Source organism: Pelophylax lessonae (assembly GCF_965119305.1).
Source record: "Pelophylax lessonae genome assembly, chromosome: 1".
Taxonomy (NCBI): domain Eukaryota; kingdom Metazoa; phylum Chordata; class Amphibia; order Anura; family Ranidae; genus Pelophylax; species Pelophylax lessonae.
This window is the reverse complement of record NC_138768.1, coordinates 880,231,410-880,253,293: the sequence shown is the minus strand read 5'-3', so window position 1 is coordinate 880,253,293 and position 21,884 is coordinate 880,231,410. Positions and strand designations below refer to the sequence as shown.

The 21,884-nt window shown below is 46.6% G+C and overlaps 1 protein-coding gene across 1 annotated transcript; it reads right to left on the bottom strand.

Annotated features, from left to right (window-relative positions):
• Positions 1–1,889: 1,889 nt before the first annotated feature.
• Positions 1,890–6,110, bottom strand: LOC309550587 (uncharacterized protein). The gene is made up of 2 exons (XM_082250932.1): positions 6,033–6,110; positions 1,890–4,648 (listed from the first exon to the last, which is right to left on the bottom strand). Exon 2 carries the CDS (start codon positions 4,645–4,647, stop codon positions 2,017–2,019), a length of 2,631 nt encoding a protein of 876 aa, XP_082107058.1. The 5' UTR covers position 4,648; positions 6,033–6,110; the 3' UTR covers positions 1,890–2,016.
• Positions 6,111–21,884: the final 15,774 nt, after the last annotated feature.

The window sequence follows — 21,884 nt, the reverse complement described above, 5'->3', positions numbered from 1 at the left end:
TCCTCAACTTGTACACAGTTCTTTTTGGAGTATTCCACAAATTCCCTATCCAAGTTACCCCTAAAATAAAAACACCAAAAAGAACACCTCTAGACTGGTCAGTGAGTCAAAGAGTGACTGTGTGCCTGGCTGCAGGGCAAAATTCAGGAGATTACCTCAGGGAACTTTAACCACTTGACGCCCCAACACAGTATACATTTACTGCGGCAGGCCGGCATGTGCAGGCTCAGTTATGTACCGTGCTAGATAAATGTGACATGTAAATAATACATAATCAAAAATACAACAAGTGATAACATTGTCAAATAAATAATCAGTGACATATGATTAAATCAAGTCCGATAAAAATGGATGATGAAGGTGAATACAGTCCCAAAACGTGATAGATCCCGATATCAGACAAAATTGTGACTTAAAGTGAGATGAGTCCCGTCACCAGATGAACATAAGAAATGGGCGCTCACCAGATGCTGTGGGCCTGTATTATCATATGACAAACAGACCAAACAGGACGCATTGTGCTGCTATTCAGGTGTCGGTAATAAGAGCAGGGCGAGGCAGGAGACAGACACAGAGCAGGGTGTGAGGTAAGTGCACTGGTCTCACGTGGGGGGAACATGCTTACGATGGTCACTCTGCATTGAACGGGGGCATGATGGCATCTCTGCATTGAAAGGGGGCATGATGGCATCTTTGCATTGAAAGGGGGCATGATGGCATCTCTGCATTGAAAGGGGGCACGCTGGCATCTCTGCATTGAAAAGGGGCACACTGGCATCTCTGCATTGAAAGGGGGCACAATGGCATCTCTGCATTGAAAGGGGGCATGATGATCTCTGTGCATTGAAAGGGGGCGCGCTATACCTTACTGAAGGCCCCTTTCACACCTTTGTGACCTCAAAGTCACGCAATTTTTATAGCGTTTTTTGACGCAAAGCAATGCCTATTACATTTTTCTGTTTGCGCCCCCCCCCCCCCAAAAAAATTTGGAGCACCAGCCGCCACTGGTCCCAATACTTTTGGTAATATAGTGTATATATTATTTCAACATTGTCGCATACACTTAATTAACGCAATATAGTTCAACTTTCACATACAATTTAACATTATTATTATTAAAGTGGATGTAAATCCTCTTCTATACCCAGTGAAGCGAACAGCCTCAGATGATACACAGAGATTAAACAAATCTCCCTATATAAATTTTATTTATAGATCTGCTGTCTTCAGCTTTATATACTGCTTAGAAAGTATAGAATTTTTTCTTCCTGTTTCGGCAGTGGGAGTGAAGTCTTGAAATGCACTGTGTGACAGCTGATTGGAGGAAAGCAACACCTCCGCATAGGCAGAGGAAGGAAGGGATGTGCAGAGCTGTGCTGCAAATAGACCAGCTCTCTACTAATCTACTTATAGCACCCCACCTGACACAAATTCCCAGGAGCTGCTTTTATCTCCTGTGTCAGAGAACTCGTCAGAAGTGATCATGCTGAAAACAGAGGAATGGAGTATCAAAAAGACACGGGACTTGGGGCTTTGGAGAGAAATAAGTAAACATTACAGATAGATGTGCCCAGGTCAAATTTCATAAATCGGGTTTACATCTACTGTACTTTAATATCAACATAACCAATATAAAATACTATGTGTAAGTGAATTTTTATAATAAACTGTATGGCTTGTAACAATAACCATTGATAAATCAAAGATTTCAACATTTTTTTTTACACACGTTAATGTTTTTTATTTATTTATTTATTTTTATAAAATGTGTTGCGCAGTTTTTGTGTCATTTAAAATGTCATTCTGTTTTTTTTTTGTGCAAATTTATGTAATGCTTTTCTTTTTATATTTCTTTTAAATTCTGTTATAAAAATAAAATCTGATAAAAAAAAAAACTGTCATTCTGTAATATGCATGAGGTCATTTGGTTTTTCAAATCGGAGCTATAATTTTCCATAAGTCTTTCAAGAATTTTACACAAGGAAAATGATAGGAATTTATAACACAATAACATTTTCAATGGCTTAACCGTGAAAGATATCTTTGTAGCATATTTGGTTTTTCCGGACAAGGAAAATGAGCGATATTTTCAGGTTCGTAGCTTCGTCTTGGAATCCAGTCCACTTTGAGGTCACCAGAAGCCAAAGAAATTGAATCGGCTAAAATATCAATCATAAATTCATGATGGGTACGGTCATACATTTTTGCCACGGTCCAGTCTTTCCTGGCCTCACTGTAGATGTATCTGTAATTATGAGTTTGTATTGATGTTCCACAGGATTTTGGTCTTCTAACAGCTTGCTCTCTGCCAACATTTCGATTGTAATCCAATGCGGCAAGCTGCGTACGTGCTTCCATACCATCAATTTCAAAATGATGATGTTTAGGTCTATATTTCAAGGACATACTATGAAATACCTCGAAATTTCCAGCGTGGCAAAAATTCGACAAATGTTCAAGGTCTTTCAAAACTTGAGGATCGAGAACAACGTCTTTCATTCTTTGATGTGCTGCAGACCCCTGCGAAAGCCAAACATGTTCCTCCTCCTCGTTGTCCAACATTTCTTCATGGCTGCATTGCTTGTACAACTTCCCATCAATCCATGAATGAATGTTGCTTGAATGAAGCACAAGGGACTTCCACTTTTCTTTGAGCAACTCCACATTACGATTGCAAGTGCTAGCACACCACCATAAATGGTTTTTAGCAGGAGACACCCAAGCTGACAGTTCACGTGAATTTCTCCTCTTACTAGCTTGGTGCAATTTGTTTCCTATTGATTTGGCAAAGTGCCACACGTGGAATTCATGTCCTATTTGTTGATGCTGCTCTTTTATCATTTTTCGAATACCGGCATTACGATCAGTAGCTATGATTTTAATCTTCAGATTATCATCTTTTAACCGCTGAAGAGCTTTTCCGAATGCTATCTTCTCTAAAGACGCTGGAGATACTCCCGTTTTAATTTGCTCTACCTGAAAATCGATTATTTTGTCTGTATCCATGTCTAGGAAGGTGTAAGTGCAGTATTTGGCACTCAATCCAGGTGAATCGCATTGTCCGTCCCCTGCAAGAGCAACTCCACGCTGTCCGAATTTTGAGATGACATCTTTGTGTTCCTCACACCAGTGATGATTGATGATCGGAAAAAGGTAGTCATTTTGATTTTTATAATAAGTCGTTTGGGATATTCCACATAGGCCCAATAAATGAAAAAAATTGGAAACTTTACGAAATTTAGATCCACTGCACAGAATGGAACCGGAAAGCAGTAGATTTCCAGCGGGCATTTTTCCAACAAATGGCTGGCTGCTCCACAAATGAAATCGGTGGTGTTCACTGCAGTAGCCTTCTACAACTAATGCTGAACCGACAAGATATTTTTTTATTTTAATCACTTTTCCTGGGCAGTTCTTATTATATTTGCACTTGCTGTTCAGTAATAACTCATTTAAACAACTCTCAAAAACAATAAATTTTCTCTCAGTTGCTAATTTTTGATCCGATTGGTCTTCTAAAAGAAAGAATGATGCATCGGGATCAGTGGGATCAATCAGATAATCTTCTTTCACGTCTTGTAGATATTCCTCCTTCACACTTGGACTCTCATCTTGTAATACCGTTTCCATCGTTGCGTTGTCTTCAACTTTTTCCATCGTTGCGTTGTCTTCAACTTTTTCCATAGTTGCGTTGTCTTCAACTTCTGAATATCCGTAAAAACGAAAAGGAGATGGACCAGTTACACTTTTTCCTTGCGATGTACTTGGTTGTTCTCGAATACCAGCATCAAAATATGACAACTGTAACAATAAAGGTTCACCGTTTTGAATCAATGGTTCATTCTCAACAACGGACATTGGTTTAGTCCAAGGGACGAGCGGAGGAAGACCTACCAAGTCGCACTGAAGTCCAACTGAACTTTGCAGTTTTCTAACGGACACTTGTACTTTTTTATTTCTTTTCATAAATAATGGATTAATCTGTATCGCTTTATGTTTTTGTCCTGGGAAGTGATCGGAGTTTGCGTCTCTTGTAAATTCTTTTGGAGATCCTTTTAATTTTTTTCTTCTTGAAACTGTAGTTAAACTTTCTATGAAAAAATCTGTTGTGGAAACTTCAACTTCATCTGCCACCATTTCTGGTGATGCCGGATCGGCTTGATAAATGTCTTCAGAGCTCTCCAACATAGACGAGGTTGTTTCTGCCTCTGGTGAACCCGTAGATAGACCACCATACAATCCACTTGAAGTTTGTGAGATTTCAAAGGATGAGGAATCCTCGCTCCTTACCTCCCCCTCAGATGTGTCGGTTACTTTCTGGCGCTTGCAGTAATTGTGTTCATAATGTTCTGCAATTTGGGGTTCAAGAGCAGGTGGCATTTGAAGTGAAGGTATGGCATCAAAACGTAAACAACGGCCTTGTCCTCCCATGACGTAGTCTTTATCGGAGAAATGTTTGGAACAAATTCTAAATTTTTCTCTTCCTGATTTGGTTATGCGTGCTATCAGATACTTGAGTTGATTATCGTGTACATTCATATTCTGGAGCCAAAGTCTTATTCTAGCCTCCTTTTTAGGGAAAACATGCAAAACCGTGTCCTTTCTACGCCAAGAATATGAACATCCAGGAACAAAACAGCCAGGCATTCTGAAAGAAAGACAACAATTATTTTGTATAATATTCATTGTAAAAATACTCAACTTTCTTAACAATGTAATTATAGTGAACTTAGCTTGTACTGGAATCACTCTTTATTGAATAGTCACACAGAATTTATATACAGCATGGACCTCCCCCCCCTCCTGATCAGATTACCACACACAGGTCAGGGGTTGCCTGATTACATTATCATATGCAGACGAAATTGTATACAGAAACAGAATTAACCTGAACTAATTATCAAGCCATCTGAACAGAACAATGTGGGCTCATTAACATTTAACAATGGGACAGGCAGACTTAACACAATCCACATTCCACCTCAATAGATGGACAATAGGACAAGACTGCCAATGACAGTCTGTCCGTCTCCTTCATTGAAGTACATGGAATACACATCTACGTATTGCTATGATTATTTAGGAGTCAGACTTCATGGCAACAGGCTATAGGTCTCACAGTGTAAAGTGGGATTAAATCTTCAAATTTCTTGGGAGATATTGCTGACGAATATTACTGTCCCACTTGAAGCAATCCAAACCATTAAGTATCTGTCTTTCACTCCCAGTGACGATGAGTACCGTCACAGTAATGTCAACATGCTATAATTTCAGGCTTTATAAAATAAGAAATTGCAGAGGGCTTGAACATTCTATTATTGGATGCCTCATGGATCCACCTCCTATGATTGTGCTCACAGAGCCGTGCTGACTGCGTCCATAGCCACAGACAGCGAGACGCAGACCTGCCCTCCCTCAAACTACCTTATCACATGGTTTAATGACTGCAGCAGGAGGAAATGACTTCCAAAAATGTAAACAAAGCCATTGAGAACAGATATTGATGAGATCAAGGCGCTGCAGATGTGCACTACACTGGATTGAGTAATGGCTAAGGCAGGGCTCTACAAACCCCAGGTGCCAGGTCGTTAAATACTGGGGTTATGGCAGCAGATAGCTGCCATAACCCCCGGTATTTTTTTTTACAGGTCGGGCGGTCCTCTTTCACATTAAAAAATAAATAAATAAATGGTCTTGCACAGAGCAGTACAGATCCTTCTCTTCTCGGGTCCCTCTTCGGTGCGCCAAGCTCCTCTCCCAAGTTGAGAGTCCCTACAGCAAGCAGCTTGCTATGGGGGCACCGGAGCCGAGCTGCAGCTTCGTGTTTCCATTCAGACACAGAGCCGCGGTTCAGCCCCTCTCACTCCTAAATGGCTAATTGAGTTTGATTGACAGAGAGGAGGAAAAAAAGGGGAGCGGTTTGGAGATTTAGGGAGAGGGGGGGGGGGGGGGGCTACAGTTTTTTTTTTCATGAAAGTATGATTCTAATACCAAAAGCACAAACAAATATTCCAAAAATTAGATGAGCGTACTTAGCTGTAATGTGAAAGTCCGCAGACTATTGGAGCTTTTCCAGCGCTGGTAATCCTTGACAAACTGTGGAAATCCTTTAAAGAAATATATTATATATTATAATTAAAATATATAAATATATATTTTACATTTAAAAGTGTCACGTGTGATGAGGATGACGGGGGTAGAGGGGTAGGAAGCTGGCAGTGGGGTGTCAGGTGTGATGAGGATGACGGGGGTAGAGTGGTAGGAAGCTGGCAGTAGGATGCCAGGTGTGATGAGGATGATGGGGGTAGAGTGGTAGGAAGCTGGCAGTGGGGTGCCAGGTGTGATGAGGATGAAAGGGGGTAGAGTGGTAGGAAGCTGGCAGTGGGGTGCCAGGTGTGATGAGGATGAAAGGGGGTAGAGTGGTAGGAAGCTGGCAGTGGGGTGCCAGGAGGGATGAGGATGACAGGGGGTAGGGTGGTAGGAAGCTGGCAGTGGGGTGCCAGGTGGGATGAGGATGATGGGGGTAGGGGGGTAGGAAGCTGGCAGTGGGCGGCCAGGTGTGAGGAGGATGACAGGGGGTAGAGTGGTAGGAAGCTGGCAGTGGGGTGCCAGGTGTGATGAGGATGAAAGGGGGTAGAGTGGTAGGAAGCTGGCAGTGGGTGCCAGGAGGGATGAGGATGACAGGGGGTAGGGTGGTAGGAAGCTGGCAGTGGGGTGCCAGGTGGGATGAGGATGATGGGGGTAGAGTGGTAGGAAGCTGGCAGTGGGGTGCCAGGTGGGATGAGGATGACAGGGGGTAGGGTGGTAGGAAGCTGGCAGTGGGGTGCCAGGTGGGATGAGGATGACAGGGGGTAGGGTGGTAGGAAGCTGGCAGTGGGGTGCCAGGTGGGATGAGGATGATGGGGGTAGGGTGGTAGGAAGCTGGCAGTGGGGTGCCAGGTGTGATGAGGATGACAGGGGGTAGGGTGGTAGGAAGCTGGCAGTGGGGTGCCAGGTGTGAGGAGGATGATGGGGGTAGGGTGGTAGGAAGCTGGCAGTGGGGTGCCAGGTGTGATGAGGATGACAGGGGGTAGGGTGGCAGGAAGCTGGCAGTGGGATGCCAGGTGGGATGAGGATGATGGGGATGATGGGGGTAGAGTGGTAGGAAGCTGGCAGTGGGGTGCCAGGTGGGATGAGGATGATGGGGATGATGGGGGTAGAGTGGTAGGAAGCTGGCAGTGGGGTGCCAGGTGTGATGAGGATGACAGGGGGTAGAGTGGTAGGAAGCTGGCAGTGGGGTGCCAGGTGTGATGAGGATGACAGGGGGTAGGGTGGTAGGAAGCTGGCAGTGGGGTGCCAGGTGTGATGAGGATGACAGGGGGTAGGGTGGCAGGAAGCTGGCAGTGGGGTGCCAGGTGTGATGAGGATGACAGGGGGTAGAGTGGTAGGAAGCTGGCAGTGGGGTACCAGGTGTGATGAGGATGACAGGGGGTAGAGTGGTAGGAAGCTGGCAGTGGGGTGCCAGGTGTGAGGAGGATGACAGGGGGTAGAGTGGTAGGAAGCTGGCAGTGGGGTGCCAGGAGGGATGAGGATGATGGGGGTAGAGTGGTAGGAAGCTGGCAGTGGGGTGCCGGGTGGGATGAGGATGACAGGGGGTAGGGTGGTAGGAAGCTGGCAGTGGGGTGCCAGGTGTGATGAGGATGATGGGGGTAGAGTGGTAGGAAGCTGGCAGTGGGGTGCCAGGTGGGATGAGGATGACAGGGGGTAGGGTGGTAGGAAGCTGGCAGTGCTGTGCCAGGTGTGATGAGGATGACAGGGGGTAGAGTGGTAGGAAGCTGGCAGTGGGGTGCCAGGTGGGATGAGGATGACAGGGGGTAGGGTGGTAGGAAGCTGGCAGTGGGGTGCCAGGTGGGATGAGGGTGACGGGGGGTAGGGTGGTAGGAAGCTGGCAGTGGGATGCCAGGTGGGATGAGGATGACAGGGGGTAGAGTGGTAGGAAGCTGGCAGTGGGATGCCAGGTGGGATGAGGATGACAGGGGGTAGGGTGGTAAGAAGCTGGCAGTGGGATGCCAGGAGGGATGAGGATGATGGGGGTAGGGTGGTAGGAAGCTGGCAGTGGGGTGCCAGGTGGGATGAGGGTGACGGGGGGTAGGGTGGTAGGAAGCTGGCAGTGGGATGCCAGGAGGGATGAGGATGATGGGGGTAGGGTGGTAGGAAGCTGGCAGTGGGGTGCCAGGTGTGATGAGGATGACAGGGGGTAGAGTGGTAGGAAGCTGGCAGTGGGGTGCCAGGTGGGATGAGGATGATGGGGGTAGAGTGGTAGGAAGCTGGCAGTGGGATGCCAGGTGGGAGGAGGATGATGGGGGTAGAGTGGTAGGAAGCTGGCAGTGGGGTGCCAGGTGGGATGAGGATGACGGGGGTGGGGTGTGGGCACGCTGGCAGTGGTAGGTCATATTATCTCCTTTATGGGAATCACTGCCTCTTGAAATCCACTAAAGCCAGAGTTGTCCTCCTTATTTTGGGGGGGCGGAGCTTCCTTCAATGAAGATGTGACATCCCGCCCACTGTGTTCTTTAGTTACCGGGCATTAAGGAGGGGGGAGGGACTGGGCTGACATTTAGGATCTGTATACACGCCCACATGTCATACCATGTGACCTGACCAGCAGGAAATGTTCTCTCCAGACCGACTCCCCGACCTCTGTATTACCTGGAGATGTTTTGGGGACAGTGGAAGAAGGGGAGGATTAGAGAAGACAGGATCAAACAGGCAAAGGAAGATTAACCCCTTAAGTTCCACAGTGAGTATAACAAGCAGACTGATTGCACTGATGTGACTGTGGGGGAGGGGACATTAGAGTGTAAGCTCCTCTGGTACAGAGACTGATGTGACTGTGGGGGGAGGGGACATTAGAGTGTAAGCTCCTCTGGTACAGAGAATGATGTGAGTGTGGGGGAGGGGACATTAGAGTGTAAGCTCCTCTGGTACAGAGACTGATGTGACTGTGGGGGAGGGGACATTAGAGTGTAAGCTCCTCTGGTACAGAGACTGATGTGACAGTGCGGGAGGGGACATTAGAGTGTAAGCTCCTCTGGTACAGAGACTGATGTGACTGTGGGGGGAGGGGACATTAGAGTGTAAGCTCCTCTGGTACAGAGACTGATGTGACTGTGGGGGAGGGGACATTAGAGTGTAAGCTCCTCTGGTACAGAGACTGATGTGACTGTGGGGGAGGGGACATTAGAGTGTAAGCTCCTCTGGTACAGAGACTGATGTGACAGTGCGGGAGGGGACATTAGAGTGTAAGCTCCTCTGGTACAGAGACTGATGTGACTGTGGGGGGAGGGGACATTAGAGTGTAAGCTCCTCTGGTACAGAGACTGATGTGACTGTGGGGGGAGGGGACATTAGAGTGTAAGCTCCTCTGGTACAGAGACTGATGTGACAGTGCGGGAGGGGACATTAGAGTGTAAGCTCCTCTGGTACAGAGACTGATGTGACAGTGCGGGAGGGGACATTAGAGTGTAAGCTCCTCTGGTACAGAGACTGATGTGACTGTGGGGGAGGGGACATTAGAGTGTAAGCTCCTCTGGTACAGAGACTGATGTGACTGTGGGGGAGGGGACATTAGAGTGTAAGCTCCTCTGGTACAGAGACTGATGTGACTGTGGAGGGAGGGGACATTAGAGTGTAAGCTCCTCTGGTACAGAGACTGATGTGAGTGTGGGGGAGGGGACATTAGAGTGTAAGCTCCTCTGGTACACAGACTGATGTGACTGTGGGGGGAGGGGACATTAGAGTGTAAGCTCCTCTGGTACAGAGACTGATGTGACTGTGGGGGAGGGGACATTAGAGTGTAAGCTCCTCTGGTCCAGAGACTGATGTGACTGTGGGGGAGGGGACATTAGAGTGTAAGCTCCTCTGGTACAGAGACTGATGTGACTGTGGGGGAGGGACATTAGAGTGTAAGCTCCTCTGGTACAGAGACTGATGTGACTGTGGGGGAGGGGACATTAGAGTGTAAGCTCCTCTGGTACAGAGACTGATGTGACTGTGGGGGAGGGGACATTAGAGTGTAAGCTCCTCTGGTACAGAGACTGATGTGACTGTGGGGGAGGGGACATTAGAGTGTAAGCTCCTCTGGTACAGAGACTGATGTGACTGTGGGGGAGGGGATATTAGAGTGTAAGCTCCTCTGGTACAGGGACTGATGTGATTGGTCAGTGTACAGCACTATGGTAAATGTCGGCTCTATAGAAGGATCAGAGACTGCTGTGATCCCTCCCCCACCCTGCCATGTCACCCCCCTCTCTCCTCTCACATTATTGATCACCTATAATCTGTATTATTGATCATTTCCTCCATGTGTCCCCCCTCCCCCATCCTTTCCCTTCCTCACCTCTCCACACTTTTCCTGTTTCTTCCCACAAACACTAGAGGACGGACGAGGTTTAGCTGAGGCTTCGGTCGGCGGCCATTTTTCGTAGGACCAATCACAATAATACACTGCGTAGCACACAGAGGAAATCCTCCAGCAGACACTAGAGGCCGCACTGCTCTGTGAAAGGACTCCAATTGGCGGCCATTTTTCTGTAGGGAAAGAATATTATATCTGTGTAGGAAGTCACAGGATATCATCCTCAGAGTAATATTAGTATTATTCATACATGGATGAAAATGAATAATATAAAATTAGTAAATAATACAATAAATGAATATGTATTGTTAATATATATAATAATAATAAATATATATCCGCCTCTTGAAGCCCAGGCTTTTCCTGGCACTTTTTTGTTTACAAATTTAAATCAGTATTTTTTTGTTAAAAAAATCACTTAGTACCCCAAAACGTTATACTTTTTATTTTAGCTGGGACCCCAGGGAATAAATTGGTGAATTTTGAATTTTTTTTTTTTGTCATGCGGTATTTGAGCAGCGTTTTTTTTTTTATATGCAGTTTGTGGGGGAAAATACATTTAAAAAGACACTTTTTTACATTTAAATGCAAACAAAAAAACACAATATATAACACATTTTTTTTTTTTTTTTTGTAAAATATCAAAGATGATGTTACGCCGAGTATATAGATACCCAACATGTTTAAAATTGTCCACAACGGCGACAAACCGCATCAATTTTATTATCCATAGGCGATGTTCTATAAGCCTTTGCAGGTCACCACTTTACAGAGGAGTTCTGGGGCTGGAATTACTGCCCATGGTCTCCTTTATGGAGAGATCTGGGATCTATAAGACCCCAAATGATGTTCCCCCTCTATAACAATCTCCATAGGGGGTCATTATGGGGGTGCTGGATGTTCTCAGAAAATACAATTTCCATAGGGGGGCAGTCATTATGGGGGTGCTGGATGTTCTCTGTCTATAACAATCTCCATAGAGGATCATAATGGGGGTGCTGGATGTTCTCTGTCTATAACAATCTTCATAGAGGATCATTATGGGGGTGATGGATGTTCCCCCTCTATACCAATCTCCATAGGGGGTCATTAATTACAGGGGTGCTGGATGTTCTCGGTAAATACAATCTCCATAGGGGGCGGTCATTATGGGGGTGCTGGATGTTCTCTATCTATAACAATCTCTATAGGGGATCATTATGGGGGTGCTGGATGTTCTCTGTCTATAACAATCTCCATAGAGGATCATAATGGGGGTGCTGGATGTTCTCTGTCTATAACAGTCTTCATAGAGGATCATAATGGGGGTGCTGGATGTTCTCTGTCTATAACAATCTTCATAGAGGATCATAATGGGGGTGCTGGATGTTCCCCCTCTATAACAATCTCCATAGGGGGTCATTATGGGGTGTTGGATGTTCTCTGTCTATAACAATCTCCATAGAGGATCATTATGGGGGTGATGGATGTTCCCCCTCTATAACAATCTCCATAGGGGGTCATTATGGGGGTGCTGGATGTTCTCAGAAAATACAATCTCCATAGGGGGCCAGTCATTATGGGGGTGTTAGATGTTCTCTGTCTATAACAATCTCCATAGAGGATCATAATGGGGGTGCTGGATGTTCTCTGTCTATAACAATCTTCATAGAGGATCATAATGGGGGTGCTGGATGTTCTCTGTCTATAACAATCTTCATAGGGGGTCATTATGGGGGTGCTGGATGTTCTCTGTCTATAACAATCTTCATAGGGGGTCATTATGGGGGTGATGGATGTTCCCCCTCTATACCAATCTCCATAGGGGGTCATTAATTACGGGGGTGCTGGATGTTTTCGGTAAATACAATCTCCATAGGGGGCGGTCATTATGGGGGTGCTGGATGTTCTCTGTCTATGACAATCTCCATAGAGGATCATAATGTGGGTGCTGGATGTTCTCTATCTATAACAATCTTCATAGAGGATCATAATGGGGGTGCTGGATGTTCTCTGTCTATAACAATCTTCATAGAGGATCATAATGGGGGTGCTGGATGTTCTCTGTCTATAACAATCTTCATAGAGGATCATAATGGGGGTGCTGGATGTTCCCCCTCTATAACAATCTCCATAGGGGGTCATTATGGGGTGTTGGATGTTCTCTGTCTATAACAATCTCCATAGAGGATCATTATGGGGGTGCTGGATGTTCTCAGAAAATACAATCTCCATAGGGGGGCAGTCATTATGGGGGTGTTAGATGTTCTCTGTCTATAACAATCTTCATAGGGGGTCATTATGGGGGTGCTGGATGTTCTCTGTCTATAAATCTCCATAGAGGATCATAATGGGGGTGCTGGATGTTCTCTGTCTATAACAATCTTCATAGAGGATCATAATGGGGGTGCTGGATGTTCTCTGTCTATAACGATCTTCATAGGGGGTCCTTATGGGGGTTCTGGATGTTCTCTGTCTATAACAATCTCCATAGGGGATTTTTATGAGGGTGTTGGAAGTTTTCTGTCTATAACAGTGTCCATTGGGGGTCATTATGGGGGTGTTGGATGTTCTCCCTCTATAACCATCTCCATAGGGGGGTCACAATGGGGGTGCTGGATGTTCTCTGTCTATAACAATCCGCATAGAGGATCATTATGGGGGTGATGGATGTTCCCCCTCTATAACAATCTCCATAGGGGGTCATTATGGGGGTGCTGGATGTTCTCAGAAAATACAATTTCCATAGGGGACGGTCATTATGGGGGTGTTGGATGTTCTCTGTCTATAACAATCTCCATAGAGGATCATAATGGGGGTGCTGGATGTTCTCTGTCTATAACAATCTCCATAGAGGTCATTATGGGAGTGATGGATGTTTCCCCTCTATAACAATCTCCATAGGGGGTCATTATGGGGGTGTTGGATGTTCTCCCCTCTATAACAATCTCCATAGGAGATCATTACAGGAGTGCTGGATGTTCTCAGTAAATACAATCTCCATGGGAGGGGGGGGTCATTATGGGGGTGTTGGATGTTATTTTTCTATAACAATCTCCATAGGGGATCATTACAGGAGTGCTGGATGTTCTCAGTAAGTAAGATCTCCATAGGGGATCATTGTGGGGGTGCTGGATGTTCCCCCTCTATAACAATCTCCATAGGGGGTCATTATGGGGGTGCTGGATGTTCTCCCTCTATAACAATCTCGATAGAGGATCATTATGGGGGTGCTGGATGTTCTCTGTCTGTAATAATCTCCATAGGAGCTGAAATGGGGGTGCTGGATGTATTGTATCTATAACAGTCTACTGCGGTAGTTTATATGGGGGTGCTCCATCTACAACAATCTCCATAGAGGGTCATTATGGGGGTTCTGGATGTTCTTCACCTATAACGGTCTCCTTAGAGGGATATCAGTGGAGCTCTGAATCTGAAGACAGATTTGACACACATTGGGAAGCTCATTATTATAGAAGAACCTGAATTGTCTGTATTCTGTTCTCGCCTCTGAGAAGTCACATGTGGGGGACCTCCAGCTTCTCTGTATTAGAACCTCCATAAGGCTCCTCCACCTACATAGAGATATTTATAATGAAAGTGACTTCTATTACAGAAGGGAAAGGAGTAACTATAATTTCTAGATGTGATCGGCCAGAGGAGGACCGGTGTGGGATACGGCAGCTTGTTTTGTAAAATATGAAAGATGATGTTGCACAGTGTAAATCAATACCTAACATGTCATGCTTTCAAATTTTTCACAACTAAAAATCTGTATTTTTTGCTAGAAAATTACTCAGAACCCCCAAACATTTTCAAACATTTTATATATTTATATTAAGGATAGACCGATTATCGGCAAGGACGATTTATCAGGGGCCAATATGCACTTCCCCCGATATATCGGTATCGGCCCTGGAACTGGCCGATATTCCTGATATTTTTGTGATGTCATTCTGCCTTCTTAGTCCGCCTCCCTCGCCTTGGAAAGCCTCGTCTGGAGTCGGGACTAGTCTTGCGGGAGTGTATTACAGCCATACATCCACCCACAGCAGCCCGGTGCCAGCCAGCCACCCACAGGCCCTGTACCAGCCAGCCACCCACAGGCCCTGTACCAGCCAGCCACCCACAGGCCCTGTACCAGCAAGCCACCCACAGCCCCTGTACCAGCCAGCCACCCACAGGCCCTGTACCAGCCAGCCACCCACAGGCCCTGTACCAGCCAGCCACCCTCAGGCCCTGTACCAGCCAGCCAGCCACCCTCAGGCCCTGTACCAGCCAGCCACCCACAGCCCCTGTACCAGCCACCCACCCACAGGCCCTGTACCAGCCACCCACAACCCTGTACCAGCCAGACACTCACAGTCCCTTTACCAGCGAGCCACAGACACTGTACTAGCCAGCCAGCAATCCACAGCCCCTGTGCCAGCCAGATACCCACCACAGGGTGCCAGACAGCCAGCCACCCACAGACAGGGTGCCAGCCAGCTACCCACCCACAGGCCCTGTACCAGCCACCCACAGGCACTGTACCAGCCACCCACCTACCACAGGGTGCCAGCCAGCCAGCCACCCACCACAATATGCCAACCAGCCAGCCACCCACCCACCACAGGGTGCCAGTAAGCCAGCCATTAAGCATTAAACAAAAATGAACATGTTCAGTACCAGATTTGTGTCAAAAATTGTCTCTTACGTCCTCCGACAGTCGCTGCCTCCTCTAAGTCATCACTATTGGGTATTGACTTCCGCTCCGCAGGAGTAGCTAGGCATAAGACTTAGTCAAAAGAGCAAAATCATTTGCATAGACACACCCATGGGGGCTGTCCCACTGGTCAATACCCGCCTGTAGTGAACACTCCCAACTCATCTTTAATAAGGGCATGCATGTCTGGCTTCTCTGTTGGCTAATTTACATGCTGTTTTGGCGCCATCCAGCGTGTGGCAGAACGATCGTTCCATGCACATGTTCGGCGGCCATTTTGCCGGAGCCTTCCATTCAGTCCTATGGGCAGCCATTTTCCCTGGGTCCCTTGCAACTTATAGTTCAGCCTCTTGTGACCTCACTTCCTTTTCCTCTATAGCAGCGGTCGATGTGGTAACACTCTGTGGGTCTCTACAGACTGTATCTTCAATAACCTTCTGTTTTGTCATTTCTGGCTCAGTTTCTTCTCCTTTTGGGGGTCTTTTGTAACTGTACATATAGCGGTGGGCTGCGCACTCCGCAGCTGTTTTAAAGGGCCAGTATTTTTTCTGCACTCTCTACCTTGGGCAATGGAATCTCAGGACAGCAAATTCCCTCCAGCTCTGGTGGGGGACCCCAGTCCTGCTGGGGCCCCTGTTATACCTGATTTGGCCGCCGTAGTGGCGTCTTTAGTGTCCAAAATGGAGGTTCTGATGGCTGAACGAGCTGCTAGGAAGAGACCCAGGTTATCTATCTCCTCTGATTCAGATGGTGATGTGGCTGCTGTGGCGGGCGTGCCCTTTTCAGGGTCTCGCTCATCCTTGGACCCTCTGGGGTCTGAGGGGGAGGCGGAGGGGGTTGATGTTTCTCCCCCGGGGTCGCCTGAAGAACGCACGACCATGGATGAGTTGATTGTTTTTGTAAAGGAAACGCTACATTTGGAGGATGAGCCCAGTCCTCCGGGCATTGTGTCCTCTTTTGGTACACACAGGACCCACAAGTCGGCGCAGGTGTTTCCCTGTCCCGCTGAGTTTCATTACACTGTGAATGAACTGTGGCGCACTTTAAAACGGCCATTCATGGTACCTAGTTGGTTTAAGTTGCTTTATCCTTTTGTGCCGGCTACAGAATCGCGATGGTGTGTGCCTCCACAGGTGGATCACACTGTGGCCGTCTTGAACAAGGCTACCTTGATTCCTACTGAGGAGACCCCGGTTTTTCGGGATCCCACGGACAGACGGTTGGAGTCTCTAGCCCGCCATTCCTACACGGTGGCGGGTTCCTTGCTCAAAACTGTTTTCGCGTCCGTTTTGGTGGCTCAGGCGGTGGCTGATTGGACTAAGGTGCTTAGGCGCAACCTCGCATCTGATTCTGCCCAGCTGGCTATGGTGGACCAAACTCACCAAGGAGTCATGTATTTGTGCGATGCGGCCTTAAATGAGGCCCCCTTGGTAGCGCGCCTATCTAGTGTTCTAGTGCTTAACCATCGTTTGATCTGGCTGAAGAGCTGGTCGCTGACCAGACGTCACGGAAAACAGTTGCTGATTTTCCCTATGCAGGTTCTCGCCTTTTTGGCGAGGCATTGGATACCTTGGTGAAAGGCGTCACGGTGGATAAAAGCACCATGCTGCCCCAGAACCCGAAGAACAAGTCCTTTCGTGGCAAACGGGGTTCCACCTCCCGACCCAATCAAGGGTCCTTTCGTGCCTTTCAAAGGCCAAGGTAGCCAGAAGAAGCCCTGATCGGGCAAGCAGAAGTCCGGCAATGCCGGTTCAGCGGGTAAATCCGCCTCTGCCTGAAGGGGCGCCCTCACCTGTTTCAGGGATGGGGGGACGTTTGCGCGGTTTCCTCCAACCTTGGCTGCTCCGAATTCCAGACAGGTGGGTTCAGGAAATCATTCGATCAGGATACAAGATCGAATTCCTTTCCCAGCCGGCGGACAGATTTTTTCCCTCCAATCTTCATTTGACCCCAGGGTGCCTGCAGGACCTGCATCAAGCGGTGCAGGACCTCCAGGCCCAGGGGGTAATTGTCCCGGTGCCTCATCGGGACAGGTTTCGGGGGTTTTATTCCAATCTGTTCACTGTGCCCAGAAAGGAGGGCAAGGTACGTCCTATTCTGGACCTGAAAGCACTGAACCGCTTCGTGCGCGTTCGGAAGTTCCGTATGGAATCTCTCCGCTCGGTGGTGGCCTCCCTGAGCCCAGGGGAATTCCTGGCCTCTATAGACCTGAAGGATGTGTACCTACACATCCCAGTTTTCGAGGGTCACCAGAGGTACCTTCGGTTCGCTATCGCGGAGGACAACTATCAGTTTGTGGCGTTACCTTTCGGTCTTGCTTCGGCTCCAAGGGTCTTTACCAAGGTGCTGGCGCCTGTTCTGGGCCTGCTACGGGCACAGGGCATTGCAGTCTTGGGATATCTGGACGCTCTCCTCCTAAGATCGAGTGTCAGTCAGGACCTGCTGCGCGATCTGTCCACCACGGTACAGACGCTCCAGGAGTTCGGATGGACCATCAACATGCAGAAGTCGACCTTGTCTCCATCAAAAAATTGTATGATCTCACTGAGAGATCAAATACAGCGCTTGCTTGGAGCTCTAAATACTCAGTCTAAATGTCTAAGCAGATGGTAATTTCAAATAAGTGCAAGGTGTGCAAAACAGTGCAAATTAACACAGCATAATTTGCACTGTTTTGCACACCTTGCACTTATTTGAAATTACCATCTAGTAGATTTTAAGCTGATGTTTTGTGGCAATCCGATGCTTAGACATTTATTGGTATTACATACTGAGTATTTAGAGCTCCAAGCAAGCGCTGTATTTGATCTCTCAGTAAGATCATACAATTTTTTCAATCACTCTCTATACATACAGCAGGCTGCTAATTAGATTTTATTTTCTTTCAGCCAGAGTTTTTTAGATAATATTTAAACCCACTATTTTAAACTCCCTAGGCGCGTGGAATATACTTTGTATATAATCTTTCTTGTCTCCATCAGTTCGTCTTCCCTATCTGGGAATGATCCTGGATTCTGCTCAGGCAAAGGTGTTCTTGCCGGAGGACAAGCTCCGGACCTTGCAGGACAAGATCAGGTCCCTCAGGGACCGCCCATCCTCGTCCCTCAGGTCCTGCATGCGGTGCCTGGGGTTGATGGTATCGGCCTTCGAGGCGATACCCTTTGCTCAGTTTCATACTCGGGCTCTCCAAGCGGAGATCCTGGCTAGGTGGGACAGACTACCTCAGTCCCTGGATCTGAGTATCTCATTGAGTCGCCAGACCAGAATGGATCTTCTGTGGTGGCTCCGGTCCCCAGCGGTGTCAGAAGGCAAGTCCTTCCGTCCGTTACTGTGGACAGTGATTACCACGGATGACAGCCTGTCGGGCTGGGGTGGGGTCCTGGGCAATCTGTCTGCCCAGGGCACTTGGTCGGGGGAGGAATCCTCTCTTCCGATCAATGTGTTGGAATTGAGAGCGATAAAGCTCTGTCTATTCCAGTGGTCGGATCGACTTCGGGGCCGTCCTGTTCGGGTACAGACGGACAATGCTACCGCGGTGGCTTACATCAACCACCAGGAGTGCCCGGGCGGCCCGGGAGGTGACTGACATTCTGTCTTGGGCCGAGACTCATGTCCCGGCAATTTCAGCAGTTCACATTCCGGGTGTGGAGAATTGGCAGGCCGACTATCTGAGCCGCCAGACCCTGGAAAAAAAAATGGCACAGGTGATCAAATACCACCAAAAGAAAGTTCTATTTGTGGGTAAAAAATGAAAAAAAATTTTTTTATTTAGGTACAGCGTCCCACAACCGCGCAATTGTCTGGTAAATTAATGCACTGCTGAATCGCAATTTTACATACTGTCACCAGTAAGTTTTCCTGATTGCTATCACACCAGTTATAGGATAACACTGTATTGCGCTGGTGACAGTATGTAAAAAAAAAAAAAAAAAAAACAAGCTTTATTTAATTTCTTCATTTTCCAAAAAATTGTGACAAAAAAAGAAAAAAATCACCATGCCTCTTACTAAACACCTCGAACTGTCTACTTCCCAAAAAAGGGGTCATTTTGGGGGGGGGGGGGGGTATTTTTACTGTCTTGGCATTTTTAGGGCCTCAAGAAATGACATAGGCCGTCAGTACATCAGGATTGATCAATTTTCAAATATACAGTACTAGGGATGCACCGAAATGAAAATTCTGGGCCGAAACAGAAAATTCAGGATGCCCTTGGCCAAAAACGGAAAATGACTTTTTTCCCCCCCAAATGATTTTAAAATAGTTTTTTCTATCATATCATAGGCGCGGAGGTGGACAAAGAAGATCCTCCTCCGCTCTGCATGCTGGGTCCTCTTCTTGGCCTTGCTTTCCTCTCAGGACCGTAACGTCACTGGTTGCTAGACGCCAGGCGGCTGGTGATTCTAGCAACCAGTCTAGCAAAGCACGGGCGAGGAGGTACAAACGGCAGGTCTCGGGAGCCGGCCGCGGCTGGTCACGCGCCATATAAGTTAAAGTGAAAGCTGCTCCTGCGGCGGACATTAATTTTCGGGCATATGTGACCCGTTTTGCCCGAAATGGGATAGGCCCATTTTCAGCCGAAAATTTTGGTTGCCGAATTTTCGGTGCACCACTATACAGAACCATAGTTTGTAGATGCCATAACTTTCACACAAACCAATTAATGTACACGTATTGAGATTTTTTTTTTTTTTTACCAAAGACATGTAGCAGAATATATTTTGCCCTAAATTTATAAAGACAACTTTTTTTTTTTAATTTTTTTTATTGGATGTTTTATAACAGAAGGTAGCTCATAACAGGAACTGAAGTAAAATCTTCAACAAAGATACAGAAAATCAAACCTGACAGGGGTTCTAGCCTTCCCCCTGGTTCTATTAAAGAAAATAATTTTTATCTCTGTCTGTTTATCCGTCTGTGTTGCTGTCAGAGTTCCCCTCACTTCCTGTCTGGTAAATTGTTGTCAGTAATGGAAATTTCTCTGACATCCCCGGATAGCAGTAAAAACAAACAAAAAAAAGGTTCTAATGCATCTCTACTCTTATCTACAACTGAAAACACACATGTTGGCGATCGATACATTGTGAAGGTGCCAGATCCCGGACTAACCCCAATCCTCACTAAACTACCTCATGTTTCTCTGACCCAGAACAAGCATGCTGCCCATCCAAGGAGCCGCACATCAGAACAAGACCTGCTGTGCGTAGACAATTGTCAGTCTCAGCCTGAAACCCCGCCAGGCAGCGCCTCCAAAGCAATTTACTCCGCCCACTTGAGCTTACTCATGGGGCTCGTGCGCTCCAGTGGGCAGAGCGAAACACATTTGGAGAGTTAATAGGAAGATGTATATGTACTTCGCTCCTGGGATATATCAGACAAGCAACTCTAATAAAAGTATACCATGAGCACATGCACAGGTGAATAATTGTATATAAATGTAACAATTCTATGCAAATTAGGCACATAAATATATAAATATTTCATAAAACCATCACATTCTGAAATTTTCATTGTGTTTCCAATATAAAGTGCATAAGTGTAGACATCCCAAACAAATTGTGCCTACTGTTTAGATTCCCCTGAAGAAGTCACGTGACTCGTGACGTAACACGTAGGGCGGGCAATTCAGAAACCGTAAGTGACACAGCGGAATACCAACTAAGTGTCCCCAGGATTGTTACAAGCGGAAATTTCAGAACTTTATGACCAAATATACTGCTGTACACGAATGCTGAGAGGTTCCTAGATACACAAATGAACATACAGGAAAGACCACCCCCACCTGTAATACCCATAGATTGAGCAAACATACATTGGGGACCCTACATGAGGAGGAGGATTAGAGGCAACTCTACATTAAAACCCATATGTCTGGTCATATCTGGCTAGAGGTGAGCTGCTAGCACACATTTAGGGGAAGTCACTGAAGAGCACATATTGTGTGGATCACAATAATTGGAGGTGAAGGAAATATCACATTTAATTAAGGATCACACTTTTGAAGGACTTTTATTGAAGAGAGTCACCATTTATGAAATATCCGCTTGAAACAATCCTGGGGACACTCCATCCGTGTCCCACTGCGTCACATTCCGACCCTACGCGTTGCATCACGAGTCACATGACTTCTTCAGGGGAATCTAAACAGTTGGCACAATTTGTTTGGGATGTCTACACTTATGCACTTTATATATAGAGTCACGTTGGAAACAGTGAAAATTTCAGAATGTGATGGTTTTATGAAATATTTATATATTTATGTGCCTAATTTGCATATAACTTTTACATTTATATACAATTGTTCACCTGTGCATGTGCTCATCGTATACTTTTATAAGAGTTGCTTGTCTGATATATCCTAGGAGTGCAGTACATTTACTGTACATCTTCCCATTTACTGATTATAGAAACTGTTCAGGTAACAGATTAGTACCTGCAGCACCTGGGAAATATATATAACATTTTAAAATACCGTGATAGCGCAAGAATCACTAACTTTTGATCTAAACATTAGGAGAGTTGCCTGGTGGGGGTCCAGGCTGAGACTGCCACTTGTTCACACACAGCAGGTCTTGTTCTGATGTGTGGATCCTGGGATCTTCTGCTCTTATTGGATATTGTCTGGAGCAAGGACGGGCTCCTTCCCAGCCAGCACTCACAGGACTACACTTCCTAGTAGCCTGGGTGCCTCACATTCCATGGGTTTCCAGAACAAGTATGCAGCCAATGAAATAATATGACCCCCTGCATGCTTGTTCCTGGTCAGCGAAGTGAGGTTTAGGATGAAGAGGATGGCCCGAGGCCTGC

Excerpts from the sequence above, each read along its gene's own strand:
- LOC309550587 (XM_082250932.1), bottom strand. The coding sequence starts at position 4,647 with ATGCCTGGCTGTTTTGTTCCTGGATGTTCATATTCTTGGCGTAGAAAG.